Raw genomic sequence first — 13387 nt, 5'->3', positions numbered from 1 at the left:
AATTTCCACCAGGTGGTAGCAAAGAACATTTTAAATAAACTCATGAGTTTATTTAACTCGTGAAATAGACCGGTACAACGCCCGCTTCCGTCGTGGTGAAGAGAGAGCTGAGCCAAAAAGCAAAGCTCTCGATTTACCGGTCGATCTACGTTTCCACCCTCATCTATGGTCATGAGCTTTGGGTCATGACCGAAAGAACGAGATCACGGGTACAAGCGGCCGAAATGGGTTTCCTCCGCAGGGTGGCTGGGTTCTCCCTTAGAGATAAGGTGAGAAGCTCGGTCATCCGGGAGGGACTCAGAGTAGAGCCACTGCTCCTCCACGTCAAGAGGAGCCAGTTGAGGTGGCTCGGGCATCTGGTCAGGATGCCTCCTGGACGCCTCTCTGGTGAGGTGTTCCGGGCCAGATGGTGGCGGTAATGCACACTTTCAGTTTTTTAAAAGTGCCATAAAATGAAGAACAGCCACGAAGCCATGAGCATCCAAACCTCCAAAGTTCCTGTGGAAGATAAGTTAGCAAAAATAACGGCACAAAAAAGGAGGTGTCCTTCACGTACAGAGAAAAGAAAGAATAGAAAAAGCCCAAATAAAGGTACATTTTCATGTCTCTAGGTAGTGTAATGTTTATTAAAAAGATGTGTGGAGCTGCTAATAGAAAATTATAGCCCTCCAGTTTTTTCATTTATTTGTAACTGACGTACAACTAGACTTAAAAAATGTTCACTGAGGCATATGAACTCCCATTAGGCCACATGTCTCTTTGTTTTGACAGTTTTTACTAGAGTTGACAATTTTTCATGACATTTGACAATGTTTTTTTGCCTGTTTTTAGTTTGGTTTTTTGGTTTTTTTCTTTTACGTCACAAGTGAGCCTGTTTTTTTTATCATCTAGAGCAGTGGTCCCCAAACTTTTTCCTGTGAGGGCCACATAACTTTTCCCTTCTCTGGTGGAGGGCCGGAGTCAGTTTGTAACAGAAAAAGTGTGACGATTGCAGGAGTTCGTAAAGGTAAAAATTTATTGTTTTTCAGAAAGCACAATCAAATAGAACTCTCTGGGTTCTTCACAGAACAAAAGTCAGGAAATAAATAATAACACTATTAATGGAATAAATAATAACCAAATAACCCTCTCTGGGTTCTTCACAGAAAAAAATCCAGGAAGGATTATAATCCGTATTTTCCTAACTATGAGCCACACCGGACTATAGACCACAACCCCAAAGGTTTTTTTAAAACCAGTAAACATGCACATATAAGCCGCAGATATATCTGCCGCTCCAGGTTTTCCACAGCGATGCAGCAGCAGCAGAGGGGGGCGGACACCCAAAATTTGAGTCATAACAGGTCAATTGAATAATTTATTACGTTGAAAAAGAAAAGTTGCCAAGTTTAGATTTAACTGAACTGATTACGGTAGTTTCCGAACGGTAACTGTAACAGTAAAAGTGCTGATCCTTCGTGTTGCTACTAGCATGTGCTAAATGAAAATGGGCGCTTTGTTCTTCTTCTTTAGATTTCAACAGCAGCTTGCATCCATTATTGCTGCAATACTGCCATCTACTGGATCCTAATATCTATACCTCAAATTCTCATAATGATCCCAGTATTATTAAAAAAACTGTTAAATAATATTTCCCCTCAATGCTATTTAACTGATCAACAACATTCTCAAATTTTAATTCCCTATTAAAACCTAATTCCGTTTTAATGGGCGCATTCTTCTTTGATTTCCAATTTTGACTTCCAGTGATTCACTTTGTAATGGTCTCGCTATGGTGTCTTGTACCAAAACTAACCATCAGCCAAACTCCTTTCACACGAGTCARGATTAATTAGTTCTTCCTTTATTTCCATGTAGAATGGAGTGAAACTATCAAAACACAAACAACTCAGGATGAGCTCAGAGCAGCTTACAGAAGTGTTTTACATTCAGATGCATACATTATAAATACAACTGATACAACAGCTACCTCAGAATGCTATGAGCTGCAATGCTATGTAACGACCTGAGAAATATTAGCAGCCTGCTAGTTAGCAATAATCAAATCACCCGCAGGTATTTCCAAAACTAATTCAATAAACAAGTTACTTCTTTTATCATATGTTAACATAAAGGCTCGTTTTGAAGTATAAGCTGCTACTTACAGGCATTGCTTCGAAGAACTCGACCTGGAATGCGGCGTTCATATCAAACACGTGTGTTCATCTGCTCTACCGCTAGCAAACAAACGCACTGATTAAATAACATAAAAGTCAAGCAGTTCCCTAAAAGTCCAACAGATGGCAGCAATGCACCATGCAAAACAAAACACCCACAGTTTACAGGACACACTTCCTGCTAAAGAGCCCCCTGGTTGTTGAAGAAAAATCCACATATAAACCGGAAAAATACGGTATATGAAAAAAATATCTGAATTCTCTCTGGTATTGTTCAGGGGGCCGGACCAAATGTGGGGCGGGCCGGATCCGGCCCGCGGGCCGTAGTTTGGGGACCCCTGATCTAGAGAGTCAAACACACTTGTCTGCTGTAGACAGGCTAAAGGTAAGTTTAGGTTAACTCTTTATTTTTTTATTTTTGTCGGACCGCAAGCGTCCACCAACCACGGCAGAAACACCAGGATAATGGACCAATGAGAATCAATCAACATGTAGTTTGCTCTAATAAACCGTAGCACTTCTCATAGTGACTCAATCACTCTATAATAAAAAAAATAAGGGATTCTCACATTCATTATTTACATGGTAACATTTCAGAACCAATGTTATTTTTGCCTGTGTGTCAAAACCTGAAAACTACTGAATCAAAAATATAGAAATAATGCTTTTCAAACAAACAAACATTTTTTAGCTGCTTTTTAGACGATTTGAAATTTAGAACTACTTCACATGCTTGTTTTTCTGATCTGTTATCTGCCTCCAGATAACAGATCAGTCTGAAAACAATTCTGTCACTTGTTTTCAGACATAAAGAGGAACGGTAAAAAAAATAACCAACCACTTGGTTGTGACGCACTTTAAACCAAATCCTGTTTTCACACAAAAAGGCTTTATCTAAATACTACTTTTGAATCTGTTATTGCATTTAATTTTGCATCATTTTCACTTGAATATCTACAAAAACAACAAACATTTGAAAACAGAAATTTCCTTTCAAATGCCGTCTTGTTAGTTTGGGCACAACGTCACATTGAGCTTATTGTAGACTTGACTTATTTTAACCCAACTTCTCATAAGTGGACAGGAAAAGCAGAAACAAACTTCACAGTGATGTCAGTGTTAGTAAATTAAAATATTATGATCTCGGTCTAAAATAGACTCTGTTTCCTGCTCTTCTCTTTATCTACAGACGCTGCTTTTGCATCGTGTCACTTCACTGAAGAAACGTTTGACCGAAGCAGAAAAACTGCCTGGAAGCCAAGATGGAGAAAACCTTGGATTCTTTGCTGGGCTTATTGTGTAAGTAAATCATTTCCTGTGTTTCAATAATGCAAATCAAGGAAAATAATGTTTTGTACAAAAAAAATGAGCTTTAGAAATGTCTCTTGTGGTTTTTTTTACCTGCTGTCATTGTTTTCTTTATGCTCCAAGTATTTGACCATCTGATCATTATAAATAATCCAATAAATTGGTAACATTCAAGTGAATTTGGTTGAATATGATGTAAATCTGAGAATATTTAGTTGTCAGTGTCAAGTTTCTGAAGTGCAACTTAAACTCATCAGTCAGAAAAAAAAATTATGATAACGATAGCTGCAACCTTTAATGTTTTAATCAAAGCAAAACAATTGTGAATAATATGTATTTTAACAAAATAATAAATTTGTATAAGTTGGTGCTAAATGTGAGTGTGGGACAAAATTCTGCTGTTTAATTTTATGTTTTTAAATGTTTATAATAATAGCGGAAGAAAATGGATGGATGGAAATGTTTATAATGCTAACAATGTTTCAACCTTTATTTCAGTGCTGACCTCGCTCTTCTGCTGTGGACAAGCTCAGGGTAACGTCACTTAATATTTATTTTAAAGATTTATTCCCTCAACAACAGCCTCTGCACAGGCTGGGATGTGGAGGGGCAGGGGAGTGAGTGCAAGTGCCTCTTTTTGAGTGTTATTTTTTTTACATATTTTTTAACTGTGCATCAGGAGACCTGCTTGTGCCCCCTAACGATAGCATTAAGCTAAAAATAACAATTTAGTAAAATAAATGAGTCTGGAAGCCCTTGGTCTAATAATAAAGCTGAACAGATCATCAGTGCCTCTGCCTCCATTGGGCCCAAAATAAGGAGGAGGGGAGCAGAACAGCAGCTTGTAACTATCAGATTATAGGCAAGAATATATTTTTCCACCTGTTTGTGAATAAAAATGTAGGTCTGATGTTGAAGTTAGACAAGCAGTTTCTATTTATTTTTGTAATTCTCCTGTTACAGCAGGAAATAAACCCTCTTCGCCCGTGAAGAAGGCCAGCAGCTACTGAGTTTTCTTTGCCTTGACATATCTCAGTTTTATAATTCTAGATCTCAGAGGTGCTAACATCGAAAAAGTATCTAGAGTTAACTCCTCTGAGCTTTTCTGATCTTTAAAGCAGTCTGCAGCCAAGTTGCTATGAATGTTAAACAGTCAGATATTATTAGGTTTTATTTAGTCAAATAGCAGCACATTTTCTTCTTTCATAACATATTTCATAAGCAGCGACCTTCTCCTATGGTCTGCTTAAAAAACTACAGTTACAGGTCAGCTCATCCCTCCAGCTCGGTCAGCAGCAGAAACATCAACATTATAACTATCAGGGAAACAAAGACGACATTTGCTTTGCTTTGTCCCCACATGACAATAATATAGGATGATCCAAATAAATATTAAATTCTTGATTAATATTGACTGTTGATTAATATTTACTGTTGCTATGTTGTTGTACAGAGATCTTGTTCATCTGAGCCCTCTCCCCTTAAAAGGTCTCTGCACGACCCCACTTGGCTTTATTCCTGTATTTCACGTCATACTGTGTTTTAATAATTTTTCTTTTGTGTTTTATCAGTTATTTTTAAACTGATAAAAATCAGTTTAAAAATTACCGAATTTTCCGCACTATAAGGTGCACCTAAAAACCTTCAATTTCTTCAAAAGCCGACAGTGCGCCTTATAATCCGGTGCGTCTTATAGTGCGGAAAATACGGTAACTAAATGTTGGTTCTGTTGTAGGTGCTGCGCTGACTACTGAGCCCAACTGGTTGACGTTCTATTCTGGAGAGTTTGTTACCTTTAGATGCGACATGAATGAAGGAGAAAACTCTGACTGGGAATACAAGCTGAACAGGAATAATGGATCATATCTGTCCATCAAGACAGATAAAAAAAACACATTCACATTTCTTCTTCATAGTGGTGAATATCAGTGCTGTGGTCGTAAGAGGAGCTCAGATGAAACAAAGTGCAGTAATACTGTTACTGTCTCAGGTAAGCCTAAATATTTTAAATCACATTTTAACCTGAACCAAGAGAGGATAACCTTGACAAAATATATCCATATTTTTACTCTACTTTATTTCAGATTTTATATATATATATATATATATATATAAAACTAATAAAAAAAATTTACTTGAGAACCAATCACTGGAGTTTTAGTGAACAATAAAACAAACTTATTTTTTAATTGGCTCATTAACTTAATGAGGTAAAAATAATGTTGATTGATATTTTGAGTAAATAAATATATCCAGTTATACTATGAACATATATTTATGTTCTGGCAGAAACACGACAGCATGGTTTCAAGTCTTTTGTTGTACGATGTTCCTATTTTTGTTTCCATCAACAGCAGAAAAACCCATGGCCACATTGACAGCAGATTCAACAACTATACCAGTAGGGGGCAGTGTGACACTGAGCTGCTCAGTGGAGCCCTCTGCTGGATGGAAATACAGATGGTTCAGACGGACCAAAAAATCACCTGAAGCTAAAATCACAGCAAATAATGAACAAAACAGAGATATCACTGTGACACAAAGAGGAATCTACAGGTGTCAAGGAGTTAGAGGAAATCCTGGCTTCATCAGCAATCCAAGCAGTAATGTTAGCATTAAAACAACCTGTGAGTTCTTTCTTGAAAAGTGTCCGAAAGCAAATCTATGAAATCTTTTTTATTTTTCTCTCTCTGATTTTATGTTAGTGCTCACTAGAGATGTGCTGATCAGGTTTTTTCCTGTCAATTCCGATTCCAATCACCCATAAGGGCCGATCACGACCGATCACCGATATCAATCACATAATTTTTTAATTTTTTTTAATCAAAAGCACTACCAGTTACATTATGTGGAAAAAGGAACCATGAATTCACCTTAATTTAGACAAAAACTTGTTTTTAATAACTTTTTCCAAGAAAAAAACAAAACAGGCATTGTGCAAATTGTACTGCTATCGGTAATACTATAACAGACTTAAAACATATGAAGGGTCTGAAGAGGCTACATAATGCAAAGAATCATAATAAAACCTCTCAACATTGCCAAAAAATTAAAGAATAAAACTTAACATTCAAATGCAAATACAGGTTCCATTACAATAAACAATCCAGAGTTACTGAATGAAAACTTCCTGATAGCATGGCGGCTAGCTGATTACTGCTAGTTCTGAGTGRCTGTTTCTGACTGAGYGGAGKAATTATGCAGAGCAGGGAGGAGATCGATTATTTTTTTAGAGATTATCTGTCTCATGTTAGGACAGCGAACGTTTTAATATGTGTGTAAAATGTATTTTACACACGTAAAATGATGGAGGATTTATTTTACACAAGTTCGAAGACTTAAATAATTTTGCGGGTTATTTGTTTAGCTTTCTGACCGTCTGACCGGGTGAGTGTTTGTAGCTGTGCGCTGCTTTACCTGCTATCTGATCCTCCATATGTCTTTTTTWCTGCAGYGAGCCTCGATGTAGCCAAACTCAGTCAAGTATGGCATTGTTTTTATTGTTTTTATGTCGTATTAGATTTGTCGTGTTGATGCATTTTGACCTGCTTCACCCCACGTGCTTCAATTTCAAACTTCCCCATTCACTCAGTGCAATATAGTTCGACATTGCTTAGGATTTGTTGCTGCGCGTTTGCACAGTGTGAAGGAAAGAGGAGACCAGCTGCACAGGGAGGCTGAGAAATGAGATGCAGGTGATCGGTTTGTGTAATCGGCAACAAAAGACCGTGACCGGCGATCACCGATCATACACTTTTTCACGGAAATCGGCCGATTTTGATCGGTGGCCGATTGATCGGCACACCTCTAGTGCTCACACTTGATCAACAAGGTTGTTGTGACTCGACAACCAAACTGACCTCATATCTTCAGTGGTAAAACGATCACTCTGACATGTGAGGTCCAGGGAGGAGAAACCACTGAGTGGACATATGAATGGAAGAGAGATGGATCAGTTATACACAGGACAAACAGTAAAAACTGGACTTTCATTGTCTCTGAGTCCAGCAGTGGAGACTACATGTCAGTTTGGTTCTGCAGCCCAACTGGTCTCAGATCTACAGAGGAGAAAAAGTCACTTTGAGATGTGGAGTGATTCTGTCAGACTGACTGTGATATGTGAGTCACACTGACCTCAGCTCAGTCTGACTCAGTTTAATTTCCTTTTTGCAGGAACTAAATTAAACACAATTTTTTTAATGCAAAACTGGATTAAATTTGCAACCATGTACATGCATACTTTTAATAGTGCATTGATAGTTGATATTGATGCCCTTCAGAAAGTCCAGAGAAACCTTGATTAAAGTAAAAAATTGTTAACAGCTTATATCGACCAGTGCAACTACGAAGTTGAAATGAAATTTAAAATTTAAGAATACAATGTGAATTTAGATTAAGTTTAAAATAATATAAAAAATCAAGTAAAATACTGAATCTAAAAGAAAAATTTCAACCAGAGGGAATCTTATTTTTTTGTTCTTTAATTTAAATACATGATATAGAATGATAACCCTTAAAAGAATTAAAATAAATAATGAGAGATGTTCAGGACAAATGTTTGACCCAGTTTCTAATCTCTCTCCATCAGCGTCTCCCCCTCAGCCTGTCCTCTCTGTGTCTCCATCATGGCTGAATCCTGGAGCCTCAGTGACTCTGAGCTGTGAGGGTTTGAAGCATCAACCAGCAGGATGGAGGTTCTTCTGGTATAAAGCTGTTCCTGATCCATCCAGTAGCTCCTACACCTATGAGCTGCTGCCTAACAGCACTAATGGTACCGAGCAGAACTCCTTCATCATTAATGGACCGACTCACACAGCAGGATTTGTGTGCAGAGCAGGAAGAGGAGGACCAAAGTTTTACACTCATTACAGTGAACCAAAGTTTGTCTGGTCTGCAGGTCAGTTTGTTTCTGTTTTTGCTCTCAATTAAAATAGCTTGAGGTTTTTATCCTGATCCAATATGTCTTTTATTTAAAATTTTTTAAGATGTTGGAAATTAACATGACATTAGAAATAAAAACATAAACTAATGGATCATATAGGATAATAAGCATGAGTGACCCTGGATTCTGACTGTAATATTTGTATTTGTTTTATGTGTAACTTGAATAAAATGTGTTCAAATTCACTTGTGAAGATTTGTGACAAATCCACACAATAAATGTTAAGTAAATGTTAAAGTCAGATGGTTGAAGGTAAAATCAGCCAATCGTTTTACAGCTGAATTAAAACATTCGCCAGGAAAAGCAGTTAAATATTCAGTTAAAATCCAATATGAGTTTGTAAAAAAATGTAATTATTTCTGGTTTGGTCATTTATTTAATTTGAAATAAAGTAATACTACTACTGCTAATAATAATAATAATAATAATAATAATAAAACAATCTAAATACTGTATCTTAAAGAAATGTTTAAACCAGAGGGAGTTTATTGCTTTGTACTTTCATTTAAATACATTAAAGTACAACATATTTGTAAATATTTAGTACTTTGATGAAATATTGGGAAAGTTCTAAAGCAGAAATAAAAGTTTGCTCTAATTTTGATTACTATAAAAACAAACCATTTGTAATGAAACATTTTAAAGATGTTTCTGATCTCAGATGAAATCCTGTGTTGTTTCCAGATCCTGGTCCAGCAGCTTCTTTCTCAGTGAATCCTGACAGAGTTCAACACTTCAGATCTGAATCTGTGTCTCTGAGCTGTGAGGGAAACTTTGCTGAGTGGAGAGTGAGGAGGTTTACAGAAGCAGGCCACCTGTTGGACTGCTTCTATGGGGGGAGAATGAATGGATCTACATGCACCATTGAACCTTTCTATTTTAGTAGTGGAGTGTTCTGGTGTGAGTCAAATTCTGGAGAGTTTAGCAATGCTATCAACATCACTGTACTCTGTAAGATATGGTTTATTATTTGTTTTTTTTTAAACATTGAAAATATATGAAATATTGCAAATATCGTAGCATAGACTGAAGTTAAATCAAAATAATCTATTGTGTAGGATTTTTGTGCCATTTTTCTTCCATTATTGTATGAGATTGTTTTTTTTGTCTGTTTTGTTTTGCTCACTATTTAAAATCCATTCAGATTAAAATGTAAAACTGGTCACCCATTATTTAAATTGTACCGCAATCTGGTGGATTGCTGTACAATTTATACAAAGGTAAACTCAAATAATCAGATTAATATTAAAGACTGAAGACATCATTCCAGGAAACATTTGATTTTATGATTGTTTTTTTTCTCTATTGTCCAAATTGTTTTTCAAAAATTTTCTTTAAACGGTGATTTATTGAGGTTTTATTCATATTAAGTCATTTCATTTTAAGTCATTTCATGAAGAACAATAGACAAAGACTCTCATCTTGAGTCTTTGTTCTCAACATGAGAACAAAGACTAGACCAGTGTTTCTCAACCCTGGTCCTCACCGTCCCCTTGCTCTGCATGTTTTAGATGTGCCTCTATTCCAGAACAGCTGATTCAAATGATTGCATGAAAATCTAGTACTGCAGAAGCCTGTTAATCACCCAGAGATACAATTCAGGTGTGTGGCAGAAGGGAAACACCTAAAACATGCAGGACAGGGGGGGCGGTGAGGACCAGGGTTGAGAAACACTGGACTAGACGATATGAGGAGATGAAGTGGAAGAAGATCACACTGATAAACTACTTTATCAGAAGTCAGAAGAATATGGACGACCTTTTCTTGTAAAAATAAAGACAACTGTTAGAAGAATTCATCACGTTATCGGATCACAGACTTTGCTGTCTACAAAAATGACATTATACTTTAAATTATTGTCACAGCTTGAAGAAATGTTCCTGAACTTAGTATTCTCTGATTGTTTTACAGATGATTATTATGATGGTATTATCCTGCTGAGTCCTGTTCATCCTGTGACTGAAGGAGATCCTGTTACTCTGAGATGCAGAGATAAAGATCATCTTCTCTCCAATGTGTTTTTCTATCACAATGATAAACTCATCCATGATGGCAGCAGAGAGGAGCTGAATATCTCTGCAGTGTCAAAGTCGGATGAAGGTTTCTACAAATGTCAACATTCAGGAAAAGATTCACCAAGGAGCTGGATGTCTGTTAGAGGTGAGGAGGAGGAAAATGTTTAATGCATTTTATTCATTAAAATTGTTGAAATGTTAAAGAAGAGCAAAATGAACGCTGAGGATGTTTGTGTTACTGATGTTTGTCAGTATTTTAGCATAAAGTCTCTTTTTCTTCAAACAGAAAATGTCACACAATCTTCAGATCAAAATATTTCTTCCTTGTTGATGTTTCTTGTTTTCAGTAACCAGTCCTGTCAGCTCTTTATTTCTTATGCTGTTGATCATCGGACCAGTTGTTAGAATCGTTCTCATTTTCCTCCTGCTCTTGTTCTTGTGCTGCAGACGGAACAACGGTGAGACATTTTTTTCTGTTCATAGTAGATCTGATTGTTCATTCTTAAAAACCTTTATTGTAGATGAACTATGATATTGTAGCACAAAATCCAGGCTTAAGATAAATAATGCAAACACTTGTCTTTCTCTGATTTATTGCGCATCATTACATTTGTTTTTCTTTTTATTCCTATTAGAAATGATTGGCAGTGTTTCTGCATATGTCATATTTTAGACGGACGTCAGAACGTTTTCTCTATGCAACATAAAAATAAAACCTCCATTTACAAGTGACCTAAAAAAAAAGATGAAACGAAAAAGTAAAAAAAAAAATTCTATTATATTTATTTTATATATTTAAATTTTAAAAAGCTTTTGGTTGTTTTCTTTTCTGTTGGTTCATCTCTATGACTCAGTGAATATTCCTACAACAACAGGAAATGGATGGACTTAAGATGTTATTTCTATGCTATTTAATTATAGAGAATCGCTAAGTAATCAATAAACCTGATATGTTTCAGTAGCAGATGGACCCAGTGATGCTACATACTCCCAGATTGAACTGAGAGACTTCAGGGAAAACTGTGAGTTCTTTGTAGTGAAATATGCCCTCATGTCTTTACGCTGCAGCTGATTTGAGGTCAGATTATCGGCTGTCCTGACTAAATACATACTAACACTGGACAACAGCAGAAACTGATAACTCTGATATCACTGTATCTTTACTCTGTTTTCTGTTTCAGACTCAACTCCAACATATGCTAACATCAACTATCAGAAAAAGAAGAAAGGTAAAGATGTAGTCTGCTTTTATTCTTCTTTTTGCTAATATGTCTTATGTTTGACACACAGTGTATATAAGAATTAATAATCAGCCTCTTCATTTACAGGAAACCGAAGTCCTGCAGCAACAGATGCAGATGCAGATGCAGTTTATTCAGAAATCGGAACATGAGCAACTTTGGGTAACAACTATAACATGTAGCTTCACATTATTAGTTTATTATGGGATTTATTTCATTAGGTAATCTCACAACAACATTCTCAAATCTTTTATTTTCTTACATATTTCATTTGCTGAACATTTTTGAAAAGTCTGGAACTTAGAAAACAAACATTTTACAAAAAATACTGTTAGCAATGCTGAAATAAATGTTTTTCAGAAATGATTAGTCATGTGTAGACGGACTATGATTAAGTTTGAATACATTAAATATTTTTGTATATTTTTTATGGTTTATTTTACCAAAACCATAAAATGGCTATGTTTTACAGATTTACAGTATCTCCCACTCCTAGTATTTGTTTAACCATTTTATAATTCATATATTTTTGCTTTAATTATTTTATTTGTTTTCATGTTGCATTTATAAAATATTCTGATTACCGATTGACTTTATTTATTCAGAACAAAGTCAATGCAGACGAGTAATCCACAGATTTTTATCTAATAATAAAAATCTGCCAGAAACGCTGAACTTTTGCCACAATGTACAGATTTCTGCCCACTGAATGTGTACATTTATGACTGATTTTCATTATTTTATGCCTCTTTTTTCATCATTTTCTTACATGTTGGATTCATGTTAATGTGTATTTAAAGACGTAATGTTGAATAAAAGATTTTTAAAAAGTAATGCCTAGTAGTTAATCAGAAATCTCGTACGTAAAGGTCGCGACCCCCCATGGTGAAGACTATTTCTACACTGTCATCTCCAATAGAGCATAATCATCATAGTGAAGGAGCCTGACATGAATGCAATAATTTCATTTGTGAGAAAATTTGAAAGTTGTGTTTTATTTTCCACCTTCTAACAGTTTGTTGCTTTTTTGATGGACTATCAGAAAATCCCAATGAGATTCACCTTTTTCTAGTTGTAGTGTTTTTTTTAGGATTCTGATGCGTTTGTGTTTTTTTCAAGTGTGTCATCCTTGTATAAGAGGATCTTTGTTTGTCACTTGCCCAGGTGTTTTCCATCAGCCTCATCAAGGTGCTGAGAGTTTAAGCAGCTGCAGATCCTTCACTTGTTGCTGCTAGTCTCAAGATGTGTCTCTGCTCTGCTTGTTTCCTCCATGGTTTCTGGTATCGATGGTGAAACTGAGGCTTCCTGAAGCAATGAACCACTTTGGGACAGTTGCTCTGAAAATGGCCTTTTGCTTCCAAGAGCTTGATACTCCGAAATAGTGACATCTGGTGGTTGTTTTAATGTACTACATGTGACGTGGATAAAATTGATAACTTCATTTAAATCATGAGTTTGGTATGTTTCATTCATACCATTTTCATTAAAGCTCATGTTCTCTAACAAATGCTGTGTTTTTGTAGTTTATGTAAAATTGAGAGGATGATGTTACAATAAACATGAGCTTTTTTTTTTTTTTTTTAAAGTGACCTTATTCTGTTGGACTGTCAATATCACTATTAGTCCATGATTTTTATTATCCAAGAACCTATAACTTTATGCTGTGATGTCACAACAGTGATTCATATAAGATGAGGCTTGGAACAACAAAGATTTATATATATA

The 13387-nt window shown here is 35.9% G+C and overlaps 1 protein-coding gene across 3 annotated transcripts; it reads left to right on the top strand.

Annotated features, from left to right (window-relative positions):
• Window positions 1-424: 424 nt before the first annotated feature.
• LOC103476158 (Fc receptor-like protein 5) lies at window positions 425-13195 on the top strand. Of its 3 annotated transcripts, XM_017308434.1 has the most exons (14): window positions 425-591; window positions 2435-2541; window positions 3346-3455; window positions 3963-3998; window positions 5200-5454; window positions 5819-6091; window positions 8053-8361; window positions 9091-9357; window positions 10318-10566; window positions 10769-10879; window positions 11381-11443; window positions 11603-11650; window positions 11750-11824; window positions 12827-13195. In XM_017308434.1, the coding sequence occupies exons 3-13, from the start codon at window positions 3419-3421 to the stop codon at window positions 11812-11814; spliced, it is 1713 nt and encodes a 570-aa protein (XP_017163923.1). In that variant the 5' UTR covers window positions 425-591; window positions 2435-2541; window positions 3346-3418; the 3' UTR covers window positions 11815-11824; window positions 12827-13195. The 3 variants fall into 3 exon arrangements, with proteins under 3 accessions (XP_017163923.1, XP_008426518.2, XP_017163924.1); XM_008428296.2 differs by lacking the exons at window positions 2435-2541; window positions 12827-13195 and having other exon boundaries at window positions 11750-12456; XM_017308435.1 differs by lacking the exons at window positions 5819-6091; window positions 12827-13195 and having other exon boundaries at window positions 11750-12456.
• Window positions 13196-13387: the final 192 nt, after the last annotated feature.

The sequence above is a fragment of the Poecilia reticulata genome, linkage group LG14 (genome assembly GCF_000633615.1).
Source record: "Poecilia reticulata strain Guanapo linkage group LG14, Guppy_female_1.0+MT, whole genome shotgun sequence".
Classification (NCBI taxonomy): Eukaryota; Metazoa; Chordata; class Actinopteri; order Cyprinodontiformes; family Poeciliidae; genus Poecilia; species Poecilia reticulata.
Note: the sequence above shows the minus strand (reverse complement) of the source record. Positions and strands in the feature narration are given on the sequence as shown.

Bases quoted from the DNA above. Each gene is read 5' to 3' on its own strand.
- LOC103476158 (XM_017308434.1), top strand. From the start codon at position 3,419: ATGGAGAAAACCTTGGATTCTTTGCTGGGCTTATTGT. The intron at 6,092-8,052 runs GTGAGTTCTTTC...TCTCTCCATCAG, and splicing joins TGTTAGCATTAAAACAACCT to CGTCTCCCCCTCAGCCTGTC. The intron at 10,567-10,768 runs GTGAGGAGGAGG...TCTTGTTTTCAG, and splicing joins GAGCTGGATGTCTGTTAGAG to TAACCAGTCCTGTCAGCTCT.